Source organism: Hylaeus volcanicus, chromosome 1, assembly GCF_026283585.1.
Source record: "Hylaeus volcanicus isolate JK05 chromosome 1, UHH_iyHylVolc1.0_haploid, whole genome shotgun sequence".
Lineage (NCBI taxonomy): Eukaryota > Metazoa > Arthropoda > Insecta > Hymenoptera > Colletidae > Hylaeus > Hylaeus volcanicus.
In genome coordinates, this window is record NC_071976.1 from 21,451,293 (window position 1) to 21,467,134 (window position 15,842).

The following is a 15,842-nucleotide window of genomic DNA, read 5'->3' on the forward strand; positions in this document are numbered from 1 at the left end:
ACATCAGGCTATCGAAACGAGCATCTGTAGGAGAAGAGTGAGAAAGTAAACATGAGAGTGAACGAGACAAGGCAAGTATGCTTGGCAGTTCGGTGACAAACGAAGATCGTGACGCGGTGGCGATCGCCCGTCAGCCCTTGAAGAGCCAACATACTTGGCGCCCAGTACAGGTGCCGAATCTCCGCGCGTTTAATAATTCTAAAGTTAATTCTGCGAAGTTTGCCAAGTGTCTTCGAGCTGCGCGTTCTACGCGGAAGTTCTATCCCTACGCTCATGAGAATGCGTTAAGATGAAGGTCTTACCCGGTACAGCGTTTCCAACGGCGGCGACGTTTGGTGGCGATGGCAATCGTCGGGGGGAGGTTAGATAACTGGGATATCCCGAGTGAGGTGCAGCTAGGAAACCAGGAAGGGCGCTTAGCAGGCCTGGAGGAGTGAGCCAAGGGTCTCCTGGTAACCCTAGAGCTGGACCAGCTACGCTTCTGCGATAAAAAAATAACGAATCTTGTTTAATTTGAACAGTTCATGGAAAAATACGATTCGTAATTTGTCCAAAGGATACCTCATATTGGCAGCGTGGTGATACTCGCTGAGGCCGAGTCTCGCAGCCTCCATTTTCTCCTGCCTGCGCCATTTTGCCCGCCTGTTCTGAAACCACACCTGAAACAATAGCATCGAACATGTTATTGGAGACAGATATCATCGTAGAATGCGTACAGATGGATGTTTCAAAGTTTACATTCGTTTGTACTCGTATTTTATTCATTACGTGGGACTTGCATTTTTCTTCGATACAGTTTTCAATTCTCCGCACATAAGATTCCCCTAAAAAAGCCTCGACGAAGAATCTACCAATAGATTCCCATGCTAGTAGATGTCTCGACAGGCACTGTCGAAATTACTCCTCAAACGCTATTTGCACACCACTTTAAGTTCAATTCTAATCTCTGAACGCCGAATCGAATTTTCGTCCAGCTATACCAAGCCCCCTAAACGAAATCACGTCCAATTCTCCGGGCAGCCTCTGATAAAAGATGTCCCGAGGCAAACTAAACGAGGCGGAAGCGTCAACACAATCTGGAAATCGTGCTCGTACAAAATTGCCTTCCCCGGAGCGAGGAGAAGGCGCGAGGAAGACCGCAGGGCCAGTCAATTGAGAAATTTTTACTACGAGCAAAGAACGAGGAGGATTCCGCAAGGGCGTCGGAGAGGGAAAGACAATCCCCTAACCAAGGGTGGCTAGAAAATGGAGTTCCTTCGCAGCGTTCCCGTGCAGGGCGAGAAAAGTGGCCGTCGAACGTCTATATCCTCCTTCTCCCACCCCCGGTTTTCGAATTTTCCTCTTCTTCGGCCAACGTCGCTCGCTGCCTCTCTTTCCGCGTTTCTTCGAGCTCTCTTTCCCATTCGTTCCTTCCGACCATAGCCGTTCGTTTCTTCGATTTCTCCGTTTACCAAGCTGGCAAGCTCCGAGCGCCGAGGGTTGCGGAGAAATGTCTCTGGGCGGGGCGGTCCACCCCTGGGAGGCAGGGGCAAGAAAAGGAGGTAAGAAGGGAGCCCGTAGGGTGAGTCCGCGCGGGGACCACCCTTCGACATCAAGAGGGTAACGAGGCTGCGGGGCGAAATCGAAAGTGAGCGACATGACGGCAAGGTGGACCCGAGCAAAAGGCGAGAACGGCAGCCCGTGACAAGGAGGGATGAAAAGGACGGGTCGGCCATGTTGATTTCTTTATTGTAGCATGGCTGCTGTTGGCAGCCCGCTAAAGTCTATCGCGATAAGTATCGGCTGCTGGGTTCTCGGCTTATGAATTATTCAGCGCCGCGGAGACAAGCCGATAGGCCCTATCGAGTGTGTCCGTGACGAATGCACGCGGGAGGGAAAGGGATTGAGGGGATACGTCGATGGTAGCGTGAATGGTCAAGATTCCAACGTCCTATTTTGGACGTGGCAAAGTCGCATCGTCACGATCGTGTGGACGGGCCAACATTGTGGTCCTCTATAGTGCTCGCGGTGGCTTTTTTCGATTTTATTAGGACGCGAGGATGGATCTCGTGAAAAGTTTCTGTGGCCAGGGGATGGTTCGGTTGAGGGAGGATATTTTTTGGGTGTTTGGGAGCAAGGTTAAACTTCTGTGATTTTAAGATACGACGACTTAAATGACTCAAATGACAATATTGATTAAAAAAAGCTGTGTAAAAGGGTGGGAAAATATTGTAAGATGAAAGCGATTAATTGTTTTTATAATACTTAAGGGTATGCATCACATATTAATTTGATTAGCAGAAGTACATGTGGCATGAACTTTTACGGCGGCGTAATACTTATTGTCGCGTCCTTGAAAACTCTCAGGACAGACCATCTACGTAGTCGTAAATTTCAAAGTAGTATCACTAATATTTATAACGTTCGTATGCCCGCGATGAACTAGACAACGAAAACGAAAGTACCAACTTGTAAAACTTGAGGATAAAGCGTGCATTCAATCACGAAGGCAATGGGTTCGCGAAATAATAGAAACGAGGAATCCCACGCGCAGAAATTCCTATCGTTTACACAGCCATTACTCGCCCCCGATACAGGATACAACGAATAAACCAATCCGATTTCGCGAGAATCTGCAGATCCTGAAATCGGATTTCCCCGGAAGACTTCCGTCGCAACGAATATCCTCCTCGTCTCCGGCGGGCCGTGACGAAACGCGCACGCGTCACCGACCAGACTGTGCAACCCCCGACTCCTCCGCGTTCCACGCCGTCGTCGCAGCATTTCTCTCTTCCTCGTTTTATTATGTAATCCACTCCATAATTTCCCGTTTAACTCCCTGAATTCCCTCGTCTCATCGTTGCCCCCCCTCCCTCCCGCCGCGGAGTCGCTCACGGTGCCGTGTCGCGTTCGAATAATAAACAACGAACAAATTGAATGTCCCGTCGTCGTCAACGAGCGAGAAACGAAAGAGAAGCGGCCCCGAAATCGTGGAAGGAACGAAGCCCGGCCGGGATAACTCCGGTGAAGACGGGGGTGGAAAGGATGATGGGGAGCGCGGGGGGGTTGGAGACGGATATCGAGGCATTCCCGGGCTCATCAGGACGATATTCCGCTCTCGAGGACGAGAAGCAATTTTCTTTCCTGGCTGCATGGATGAGGAAAGGCCATGGACAAGATGCCACGTCGAAATGATGGGAAAATAAGCGAATTTCCCTTCGTATCTCTTATATATCCACTTCTTCTCGTCTTCACGCCTTCTCCTGTTCTCCAGCACTCCTCCGCCATCCAGCGACGTCTGTCGTGTACGACGGCGTCTCCCTTCATCCGACGAGAAGACTCGCGCCGCTGGTCGCCGTGCCTTCGCGTCCCTCCCGTCACCCTCCCTCGCGGAAATATAAAGAACAGGGCTAACGCGACTTAACCATTTTAGGTACGTAAATTTATTAGAGTACTTCCACCTTCTACAGCCCATCTCGGCCCCGTGTTTCTTCCACGCTTCGGCCCTTCCCCTTTCCTCGCGCGTTTCTTCTTTACCCAGCGTCGACAACGACGCTCCACGACAACAACGTCGCGAACGTAAACTCGCTTAGACGGTTTAAATGCAAGAAAATTGGAATAAAATGGAAGTAATTCCGGGATTAAAATTGGACGTTGCGTTCTCGTCTGCGTTCGCGACGCTTCCTCGCGCATGATCGTGGATGGAAGACGAATTAGCGGAGACTAATGGAGCGCCATTCGGTAGTTGCGATCAAAGATTCTGAGGAAGCTAGTGAACTTGCACTTTGGGTATAGGATTAGCTGTTTTATGAACAGGGGAATATAGTAGATATTCGATGGTAAATTTATTAGGAAAAATGTAATTTTTCAGGAGGGGATGATCCTGTGTTGATGATAGAGTTACCATTCTGACGTGACCAGGAACTATATATAACTTCCAAACAAATTAACCGAGATAGTTTCCTGATTCTGAGTTGAAAGATTCTGAGGAAGGTGGTGAACTTGCACTTTGGTCATACGATTAGTTGTTTCATGAACAGGAGAATGTAATACACATTCGATGGTGAATTCATCAGGAATAATGTAATTTTTCAGGAGGGGATAACGATGTGATCAAATAACGTCTGTCGACGTGAGATACGGGGAAGTTACCATTCTGGGCCCATTCCATCTGACGTACAGTTGCAAATGTTACAGAATCTTCTATATACATGAACAAGTAAACATACGAAATTTTTAAATTTTACGTCGACTACTTCGACTGCAAAAAAGTCGCGAAAATAGCCTTCGAAACAGGAGAACGAAAAAGTAGATTGCTCCCTCGATGCAAGGGTGAGGAATTTCGAACGATTGTCCAGCGTTGCGCAACACACGGGTAACACGGGTTGGTGCCGAAACGTTGGCGCCGAAAACGCGTTCACGCCAAGCCCCGTTACTTTCGACAGAAAACCACTTCGCCGTTGGCGCTTGGCCAGTCGGACCTGGAAAATCTCTGGCTCGGCGTAGAAACGGAGTGGGAAACAGAGTGGTCGTTTACAGGGAAATATCGACGTTAACGTCGTTCCCGGCGGCTGCGTAACAGCCTTTAGGTCGGATCGCCTCCGCTTGGTGACACATGGTGACGAGGACTCCGCTCGACGAGCTCGGGCCATCGTATCGCGGGCGAAAATCAGTTTTCCATTTCGAGGGGGGGGGGGGGCGCCCTTGGGTCGCCATTTCTTTTATCGTCCCGTCGTCGTCTTCTCCCCGCTCGAGCGCATCGTTCCGGGACGATGATCGCTTTATCCTCATCGGCGACCAGCCTCCCGTCGAATTCGGATTAGCGCCGGTAAAAAGGTATTCGAGCCGCTCACGCCACGTCGAGCACATTGTCGTTCGCGGCGGTATTAACAGATTTCGTCTATTGTTCGCCGACGGCGGTGGCCTACGCCTCTTTGAAAGAGTTGCGAACCAGCCGAGGTGTCACCACGCGTCTCACGCTTCCGCGATCTTGCTTTTTCCGTTTGGTGATCCACTTGCTCCTCGATCGAGAGGAAGTAGTAATGGAGCTGGAAGCCTTACGGCTTGACAAATTTGCGAACGCTGTTTGAGCGTTGTAGATGGCGGAGTGGTTGCTAATTGACAATACGCGATCGCGTGTATTCAACAACTTGATAATACTTCTAAATACTTTATTCGAATTTTGTGTCCGTGATTTATTTCGTAATTGCACGAGGCCATCCGTCACCTTGTTAATGATGTCAATCCCGGCTCGTCACGAGTCACACATGTCGATACAAAAACAAACGGTTCGACTCAACGCTTCTGATTGCCTCTGCCACATATTGTCAAAGTCGCGACACTGATTTCGAATAAGGGCCTGAACAGCGGTTGTGATAAACAGGGGTTCGGTAAGTAGATGTTTGTTGGAACTTTTGCTTCAGTTGTAGGGTGAGCTGTATGGTAGGAGCTTTTGTATGAGAAGTATTTACAGCGTCGAGGGCTTGGGAAAGGTTCTTGTGATGGGAGAACTCTAGTTTCGACTCTTTTCTCACTTAACATCTTCATAGTGTGTAGGAATCTTTACGAAAAATAAGGCACGGAGATTCGAACCCACGATCCTCGGATCCACAGTCGATCGCTTACCTATACAACCAATCTCGCACTCTATGTTTCCTGTTCTCCTTTGACTCTATTTTCTTACGTATGGAAGGCGCAGATGCTACATAATATCTTCTTCAGTTTCGTATGCTGGATGTCCAATCTCTTTGTATCTTATACGTCATATTTCCTGATACCTACACTAAGTCACAAGGATCCCACTTATTCGTACACAATGCCTCCTACCTGGGAGCCTCCATCCCCAATTCCACAATTTTCTGTTAAACACGAAGCAAAATAGAGCCCAGCAAACATGCCCACACACGTTCGAACGCACAGAATTTCGTAACCGGTTTTTCCGCATCCTTGGGTCCAGTTGTACTCGTCAGAGAGTAACAGGGTCGATAGTTATTTCTCTATCGAGTGTATTACAAGTTTATCAAAGCGCTATCGCTGTCGTGACACGAAAGGGGCGATGAGAGGGGCGGGACACGTTTCGAATATAAGCCTAGATTCCTACCATGGCACCGTGACCGTGGTATGCATAGAGAAGGGAGATGTTTGGAGAGGGTTGGAGTCTATTATTCACCATGCTTTTTATGCCCCCCTCCGCCAAACTCCTCTGGCAACCCTCCTGCTACCCTAGCCCATACTATTTCCCCTACCCCCGTCGACCCTGTCAAACTGTCGTGCAAATTCAATCCCCATACAGTCGTTCTCATTTCGATTCGGTTTCGAAGCGTGCCGAAAGAGCCAGGCGTCTATCCCATCCGCAGTGCGGATACGTTCCGACGATAATTGACGATGCGGCGTGACTCGTGCAGCGTTCGAGTTAAATCAATTCTACACGGGCCGGGAGGGAAGGGGTGGTCGGTTGGTTTCCAGTTAAACGAGCTGGTTTGCTGATGATCGGTCGACTTTAGCTTCGATTTTGGCTTCCGGCGGATTATATCGCCGCGTTTGTAATATTTACGACGAGTTTATCGGAGTTTTATATTTGTCTAAAGAGTGTATCAAGTATTTATATATTCCAATTTTAGAGGAATGTTGAAGTTCAGCGGACTTGGTTCGATGTCAGTATTCGCTGGTTTTAAGCGAGACCAGAAGATCTATTGATCTAGGCGAAATAATAGTACAATTACTTTTTACGTCGATATTTTTAGGGAACTTATTGTACTTGACGACCAACAGGATGTGTGTATTATTCAGGTTCGAACGTGGCATAGGAAGTGATAACTTTCTATAAGAACAATGACGATTGATTTTCCTTATTAGGAAATTTGTGTATGTTTACGTGTTTTGTGATTTCTAGATTCACAGAGACAGACTGAGCATCACTGGCGAGCTCCTCCAATAAAGCCACCCCTGTCGTTGCGTGTAATCACCCTTAAACACTCCAACGCCCCGGTCTAACCCCGACGTACTGCGATACAATACTAATGTGCTACAAATAACATCCCAAACACGAGGCGATTTCACTTTTACAATCAGACTAAACGGCTCCGTGTACGCCGAGGACGGATACGCCACGGATCGTTCTTTCGTCGTCGAGAGGATCCTCGTGCACCCGTTGTCGAACAATGACTCCTGTTGGGTCGTTCTTTTCAAGGTGGATCGCGTTGTTCCCTGTCGGAAAGTCACCCGGCGACTTACGACTCAAACTGTGTCTTAATTTTGATCAATGAAACATGCGACAACAGGGAATAAAATTTCGCGCATAAATAAAATAATAAACGTATTTATTATAAATTAAGAATGCTTGTAATAATTCATTTTTAAAGTCCTCCTATTGTTTTCACCTTATCTTTACTTGTGTACAACTCTAACAAAAATATACCCCACAACGAGTCGTTAAAAATTCCAATACCGAGCAGAGATATCGCTATGAAGCTCTTCAAGGTATGAATTGATTTTTCAGAATATTTATATTATCCGCGTCGCTCGTATTTATCGAGCCAGCTCGGAGAATAAATATGCGAACATCCCGGTTATTTGATTAACGAGGAATTATTCAAAGTATCAAGCGTCCGTCGACAGATATTAATCCGCTGGTAAAGAGCCGCTTAATCGGTGCACTTAAAATTAGTTGCGATGGCCTAGTTTTCGCCTGTTTTATTGTGCTTGGTGTCGCGTCATCTGTCCCTTTTTCACGGGCTCGGACGAAGTACCACGCATAAATGTTATTAATAATACGCTCGACGCAGCCTTCCAGATGACAAAGGATTATTAAATCGCGGGTAATCTATGGAGAGACAGATGGAAAGTGAAGGCAACCTCTCATAATTCTAAAAAACGAAACCGCCGCGCTGCAACCGGGAATAATATATTGGCAATTACGCGCAGCGAGGGTCGATTCCTTCTTTTCCTTTCTCTTTTCTCCTTCTCTTTCCCTCTTTCAGAAGGATTACGGACGATCGACTTTCTCAATGATCGGAGAAACACGGAAGTGTCAAGAACACGAATCGTGCCCTGAAATTCGATCTTTCTTATTAAGACCCTGTCGACGTCGAAGGAAAGAGGGGTTTAAATCGAACGAAAGACGCTGGGGCTCGCCGTTACCAAGCGAAAATAATTCAGTAAAAATTCTGAAGACGCCTCGGGCTTCCACGCTAAAGAATCTTGTTATTTAATTAATCTTTCCAACCATTTTAATATCTAAGCTGGATTATTCGGGATTTATCTACTCGTATGACGATCAAGTAATTATTTCTCAAAACATTCTGCCATTTTAATATGAAAGATATCTTTTTGATACAACGATTTCATTATAAAAACAAATAAACATTTCCTAAAAGCTTACGATAAGTATCAAATGTAGAAATAAAATTAATTTCAATGAAACGAGAGAATCCTCTGCGTCGCTTAACATAGTTAAACTTCATCCCCTATCCACAGAGTTTAATCGAAGTGAAATCCAGCCAATCGCGGTGAAATCAAAGCTTCCGATTCTTTTATCCGCGGCCGGAGTCGACGTTGTCATTAGCTCTAGCCTGGTTTTGAAAAAAACTCGGTCACAATGGCTGAAAACAACAGGGACACGTAACCCGTCCTCGCTTCCGCCATAATCGCGAGGGTGTTTCGCGTGAATAAGGCACGCAGAAATTCGGCAAATTAGCCTTATGGCCTTCGTATTTTGACACCGCGCGTTCATTGTCCCACGGACGGACTCCCTTTTTCGTCGCCAGCCGCGGAATCGGTTTCGACTGAATGCACCCTTTGTCCGCGGAGCTATTTACCCCAGCAATATGCTAGCAACCCCGCTCGAGACCTCCGCTCTCTCTTTCTCTCTGCAGACGTCGAATCTTCGACTCCGAAGTTCGGACACAGGTCGACTCGTGGCCATTATGGAGAACCAACGAGAACGAAGAAACAATCGATAAGCGTTTAACTCGAGCAACCCGGTCGCATTTGGTTTTTCTATTTCGGAGCCAGGGTTTTATTGTTTGCCGTGTCCACTTCGAAGCGTCCAATTATGCCCGGCGAATGGGGAAAAATTCGAGTAACCGAAATATATCCTCTACGGGTGGAGATGATACTAGAAGAATTCCGTTTAATTAACTTGGGCAACTCGTCGCTCGTTACACGCAGATGTATGATTAATGCCCGATGGAAATAACCTGACTGGTGTGTTCGTGGTCTGAAATAGCCGCGAGTATCGACCGAATAGAACAGAGGTGGTCTACATTTTCTAACTCCCTCTCCTTGAAAAGAATAGTACATGTAAAGTAATAGTTCTGATACATTTTCCTTAGTATGTGCATCATATTTTCAGAAGATCCAAAGTTCCAAACACTTAACCCTTTGCACTCGTGAGGTGACTCTCGGTCACCACTAGGTTTCACGCAGTAAATCGACCAACAATAAATGTTTGTTTAGGTTCAATTTCTTTGGAACTCGATGTGTCGATAAAATGGTTGTCGGCGAGGTAAACGTGATCGGATTAAACTTAGCATTCGTGGCAATAGAAAGCATCTCGAGTCGCTGCTAGATATCAGAAGAAAAGTCCTCGAGTACAAAGGGTTAACATTAAACCTATCGACGTTTATTTGTAGCTATTTCTACTATGATGGAACACATGATTAGTTTTAAAGGCGCTTGTTCCAATTAAATGCAACAATCTTCCTTTCTCCAATGCTCCAATCTTTCTTTTCTTTGAAAATAATAGTATACGTAAAACAATAGTTCTGATACATTTTACGTAGTACGTGTGCCACATTTCGAAATGATCCAAAGTTCCTAACACTTAACATGAACCCAGTAAAACGCATACTATACACCCGATCGTTTCAAGTTTGACCGAGATGACCCTGTATGTTCCAAAGGGCAATCCTAATTTCCCGTCAGGGCTATCGCAATAATTAAAAGCGGAGAGCATCGAAAAAGCTGGAAAAACCGCGAGAGAGGCAAGATAAAGGAAAGCGTGGCGAGCGGGTTGTAACGTGGCTGCACGTGAAAATCCGTCGCCGATGTAATAACTCTAATAACTCGTAATAAAGCCCGGGTGGAGTCATATTAGCGTCAGGAACACGCGTGGGCGCACAAAGGGCGGCCGCCCTCGACAAACACTGTGACTTTTGATGATTATTAACTTCACGGGGCCAGCCACGTCGACCAGGAGATGGGTAGCGGAGAGGAAAAGGTGAAGGGGAGAGGATCCATAGGCCGTACACAGTAATCTGTTGCCCCGGAGGCTTTCTGGTCCTGCCTTCCACCCCTCTGGCTCCTTCCTGTGCGACTCCTATACCCCCGTGTGCCCACCCCTTCCCTACTACCGCCTGGGAACCAAATTAATAGTTAGTTCTGCTGGATATATCTCGAATTCGGTGTATTCCCCCGCGAGTGACCCTGGCTTCCCTTTCCTTCCTCCTTGTCTCCGGGCTGCGTTTGACATCGGTTACTCGTTAAAGGGCCGCGCGATATCTCGATCAAACGAACCTCTTGCGGCGCTCGAATGGGATTAATTGAACGGGATCTCAGAATTGTTAATTTACGGCGTACTTTGTCCATGACCGGTTTGACGGACCACGGTCGGACTAATATTTCGGTAGGGGGTGACGTCGCTCGCTGTTGCGAACCTCGGCTTCATCCGGCGCGATTCGTTCTTTGGGATCGTGTTTCATAAAGTGGGACACTGGTGGACGCTCTAGGGACTCCTCGATCTGTGAGACCGCTGTCTGGGAATGAATTTTTCGGTGTGGCAGTTTGTGTTGTCTAATTCGTAGGAAAATAACGTTGCTTGTACTTGGAAATGTTTGAAATGGTTACCTTTGGATTTATGGAAACCTCACTGATACTCTTATGTTCATAGAAGAATTCATTTGTTTATCATCACTATTGGACTGAGGAATTTGTACGAGTTCCATTGCTGTTTTTAACCCTAATCAAACAATAAATTGAGTTCTGAATGGTATAATACATACACGTACATAAAATTCCTTTATCTAGGAGAACTCGGTCTGCATTCAACGTGCTATAAAGCTGTCTACACTTTGTCGTCTACTACTTCAACAAGAATTTACTGATTTTCGAAAAATACAACACGAGACTACAGTTTGCATCTATAGGGACTGGAGTTTTACGAGTTCCATTGCTGTTTTTAACCTTCGTCCAACCTCAAATTGAGTTCTGAATTATATGAACGTGCTATGAAGCTGTCTACTCTTTGTCTAAACTTTGTCGTCTACGGCTTCAACAAAAATTTACCAATCCCTTCAAATACAATACGAAACGTCAATTTGCGTCCCTCACCGGAACATTTCCCTCGTTTCGGAGGAAACTGGAGCAGATTTCTTATCTTCCGGGGTCGGAACGCTTCCCCCTGGATCGCTGGGCGGCGATCCGTCAACAGTTTAGTGTTACTAATCCTCGGCGCGATTTCCAGTTTGCATTCATCGCGCTAGATCGTAGAGGGCTCGAGCCGCGCGCTCGTCGGTACCTGCGATCCATCGTTAGGGGAACAGAGTAGAAATCTCAAACTCCTGAAACGGATATATTTTCACGAAGTGACATTCATCCACGTCGGAGAGAGTGGCTCGGTCCTGCCTTTGTAAGGGATCCCCTCACGGTTGCATTTTGCATCTATGCGCCGCCCGAACCGTCGAGCGCATGCAGCGGCAAGAAATTCGATCTTAAAACCACTCCGAGAAGAAAAAAAGAAAAAGAGACGAGCCAATGAAGGCGCGGAAAGGGGAAGAAGGGACGAGGGGTGGGGAGAGGGCGGGCAGCAACCAGTGGAATTGAATACGTTTGTACCTGAGCCCGACAATGGGCCTCGTAATTCGATTACAAGGACCGCCAGCTAATTGTTAATTGCTGGCCTCAGGACCATATGCCGACAAAGGTTTCATAACATTATATGGAATATTAAAACGAGCAGGCACATGCGTGGATTTTCTATGGGTGTGCCCTACATGAAGGTCCTTTCGTCGGTCTCCTAACGCGGTCAGGGCAACCACGGTCTTCGGGACGTTCCCGTGCCGATTCGTGGGAAAAGCTTCTTATATGACGACTATGACTCCAGGACGACGTTTTCTTCGATCGATCGGACTTAGAAATATCTGGACACCCCGTGAATAACGAGTATTTCGTACTGGATGGAATTTAGCGATATTTTTAATAGGTTCAATCAAGTGAAATTGCAATTTTCGTAGGTTAATGTAGAGGTGGTCTGTTTTTGAGAATATTTTGTTAATGTATGCAATTTATTTCATGAATGGGAACGTTTTGTTACTTACGAAGCGGCTGCAAGTGACGAACAAGTTAATAGGCCGATAGAGAATGGTTGGATAACGGTGGTAGGGGTTGCCAATTCTGCTGGGTGCAACTTTGTAGTGAAAAATGCAATATTAATTAAGATACTCATCCGAAACTTCATCGAATAGTCCTGCTACTAACAGAGTTCTTGTTATAGCTGCACTGGATACAATATTGCATTGAGGACATTCTTAGAGGCAAAGTCTCATTTTCGATCTTCTATGTTTAATACAACAGGGGCAAATATAACTCATAAGATTTAACTACTCTGTCCCAAAAATAAATATTCTCTATCCACCATAGTTCGCTTGCGAGGTAAACCCTAATTTTTAATATTCCATTAATACAACTGTGCCAAATACAACTCAATAGACTTAACTCCTCTGTCCCAAAATAAATAGTTTCTATCCACCATAGTTCTCCTTCTAGGTCCACATACCACTAGCCTCGCCATGTAACGCGAAAACGAGTCCTTCCTTCGTCCTCGACAGCGACTTCGTTGCGATTAATTGCCCTTATAATTACGCGGGTAATTTAAGGCGGTGAACAACTCGAGTGCGCGACCAGTCTTTTTTCAGCCGCTCTCGTGGCTCATCCCGCCCCAAGCATCGGGACGCGTGTTCGTACCCTTGGTGTTTAACGGCTAATCTGCCAAATGAAGTGTTTTTGTGTTTGAGCACAACACTTCGTCTCAATAGAGGAGCAAAACCGCCCTCGGGAAAAGGGTTGCTCCGACATGATTGATGCCCGAGGGGGCAGAGTAAGGGTCTTCGCCAACCCCTTTTTAGCCGAGCGCTAAACGGAGCGCTTAATTGAGCCACAGACCTCAGAACCTCGGACAGCTAATCTCCTGGACGTATTTACGGAAAACGATGGACCGTCTTTTTCTTGTTTCTGGACTTCTTTGCTTGTCGGGGGTTTCTGCTTTCGCGGCCAGCGCGACAACCGTTTCAGACGGTTAATGGTTGCCCCGAAGCCTCGAGTACGTGACTTACCTTGCGAACAACCCCGACCAGCCTCTTGTTGCAGTAATTGGTGCTCCATCAATGTCTTTGGCCAGCAGAAGTTTACGTTGAACGTCGGGAAAGAAATTACCAGGCGACTGCTGAGTCTGTTATTCTTGAACCGTGTTAAATTCACGTGGCGGCAATTTTTCGCGGGGATAAGACCTCTTTTGTGTGTTGGGGTTGTAGGAATAACTTATCGAGGGAGTAAGTATGACTTAATACGAACTGATTGGGAAAATGAAATGTCTTTAGGGACATGCCAGTGTGTTAGGGATTCGTGGACATTTCAAAGATACAATGAAGTAAATATCTGATGGAAATTTGAATGATTCGTGGCCTGCTGATAGTACATGAATTTATGCATACATTTAGAGCCACTATCAGAGATTCCTACATTTTTTGAGTTGTTTACGACTTGATGGTGGAACTGAAGCCAGACACAGATCGATAAGATTGCTGCAGTTAGGAGACTGGTGGGTCCTTTTGCAGTATGTCACGATTGACTTGCTGCACGTCTGAGAAGGAACCACGAGTCACTCTAAAAGTTTGTTATAGTATAGATAAACGTATTCAGAGTCTATCGATAAATTAAGGCCTAAACATTCTTGACGTTAGCACTATTTTCTTCCAAAGACTTGATTCAATTTTTTATAGATTATTTTCATTTCTCTTTCGCTTGGTATCATCCCCCGAAGTTTTCTCGGTCTCCTCTCGAATCGAACCCGTCCTCACGGTTGCGAACTGTCGGCTTGTATCTGTGTGCACGCGCGCGCGAACGAAAGGACGAACACTGGCCCGTAATGGAGTTTCCAAATATTCGGGGAGCCCTCGCTCAATTTCGAACAATTTGCATTTAGGGTGAAGTGCAATTAATAGAAGCGGGGTGTTGTCCCGCGCCATTCCACGCCTATTAACACTATATTCCGCGGGAGTTTAGCATATCGAGGGGGCAATATTGAGTTACGCGACAGTAATTATAATACTCGTTAGACGGCACTGCAAGAGTTTACCCACTTCGCATGCTCTCGCGACCCCGCAGGATCGAAGGACGTGTTCCTGCGCCGACTTGAGGGTCTTGACAGTCTGTTACCGAGAAACGATCTCCTTATCCTCACCCCTTTTCTCTTGAAACATGTTTTAAATGCGAAAAAAAGCGCCGTTAATGAACCCAGAAGGTGTTAACGAATTAAGCGCGATTATAATTTCTGCTGGCAAGGAGACTCGAAGGAGACAAAAGGCCACCCGATTAATTAGCTTCTGATAAATGCGTGCCGAAAGAAAAGTTTTCAGCCCCCTTTGAAGAATTTTACTCGCGAGGGAACGCTCTGAAGTTTGGTGGAACTTTACATAATGGTGGAAGGTTGCTGCTGCTTCTCGATTTTCGAATATCCACCACCCCATCACGAAGCCAGATTTAACAGGATCAATTCTACACTAAATTCACTCAATACTTCATTATAAAATAAAGTTAACGTATACTGATATTATCTTCATTTTGGCTCTATCGAGTCCGTTCGAGTCCGTCTGACTTATTTCGTCTCTCACCACTTCCACTCGTCCCAGGGCTGACTACGCACAAGGCTTTATCTCTAACGCGATACAAGATCTTCGGGCAATCTTTCTTGGCAAAAAATATAATTACCCTCTCTTTCTATGCCATCAAACTTCTGCACACTTTTTGTTTAATAAAAACGCAATCTATGGCGCGAACTTATGAAACGACCTACTATATAGAAAATTGGTTAGTTCTGAATAGATGTACATAGCAAGGGCCACGAATAACAAAATTATAGATTTTTGATAGTGTAATTTGACCCTGCTCCATCTGTTCATCCCTCACCACCGACGCTCAATCGTCTCGAGGCTGACTGAACTCCAGTCTCCCGACATATTTTCTTCTAGGACTAGAGGCCTGTCCTATCCGATTCGTCGCGTTATATATATATATTTTTTTTTGCCCTATCCTTCCTTCGTGACGCCCTTCGTCGCGCAGCAGGTGTCCCGCTCCCACGATCTTCGCTATTTCCCGCCGCCCCATTTTCTCCTCGCTGGAGCAGGGCTCTCGCGCCTAGCGCGAGGCCATTATCTTATTTTCCGCCTGGAAACATCGCACCCACAAGAAAAACGATCTGACGCGTGGAAGGAGGCTCGGAGAGAAAGGCCATTGGCTGCTCACGCGGAAGATCAGAGGTGCTTGCGCGTAATAACATTTGTATCCGCGAACGTCTTCCACAACGGGGGGATATCGAGCTCGAACGGCTCTTTATCCTGCTCCTGGTCCCTCGGAATTAGATGTATTTGGATCGCTTCGACCATTATTAACGTCGCTGAGCCGACCTCTGAGGGATGATCGTGGGACTCCGATGATGGGGCGTGAAAAGAATGATAGAGATAGTTAGGATTCCTTTGAGGTGAGATTGTCGATGGTTCTCGGTGTCGCTGTGGGAAGTATGGTGGAAACTCTGCGGATACGATGGAGAGAGAGAGAGAGAGAGAGAGAGAGAGAGAGAGAGAGAGAGAGAG

The 15,842-nt window shown here is 46.4% G+C and overlaps 1 protein-coding gene across 1 annotated transcript in view; it reads right to left on the reverse strand.

Annotated features, from left to right (window-relative positions):
• LOC128878490 (retinal homeobox protein Rx1-like) overlaps positions 1-15,842 on the reverse strand; it is a 49,017-nt gene that overhangs the window by 3,872 nt on the left and 29,303 nt on the right. The window contains exons 3-4 of the mRNA XM_054126737.1: positions 562-659; positions 303-481 (exon numbers count right to left, since the gene is read on the reverse strand). Coding sequence (XP_053982712.1) covers positions 303-481; positions 562-659 — 277 coding nt within the window. The remainder of the gene's footprint in view (positions 1-302; positions 482-561; positions 660-15,842) is intronic.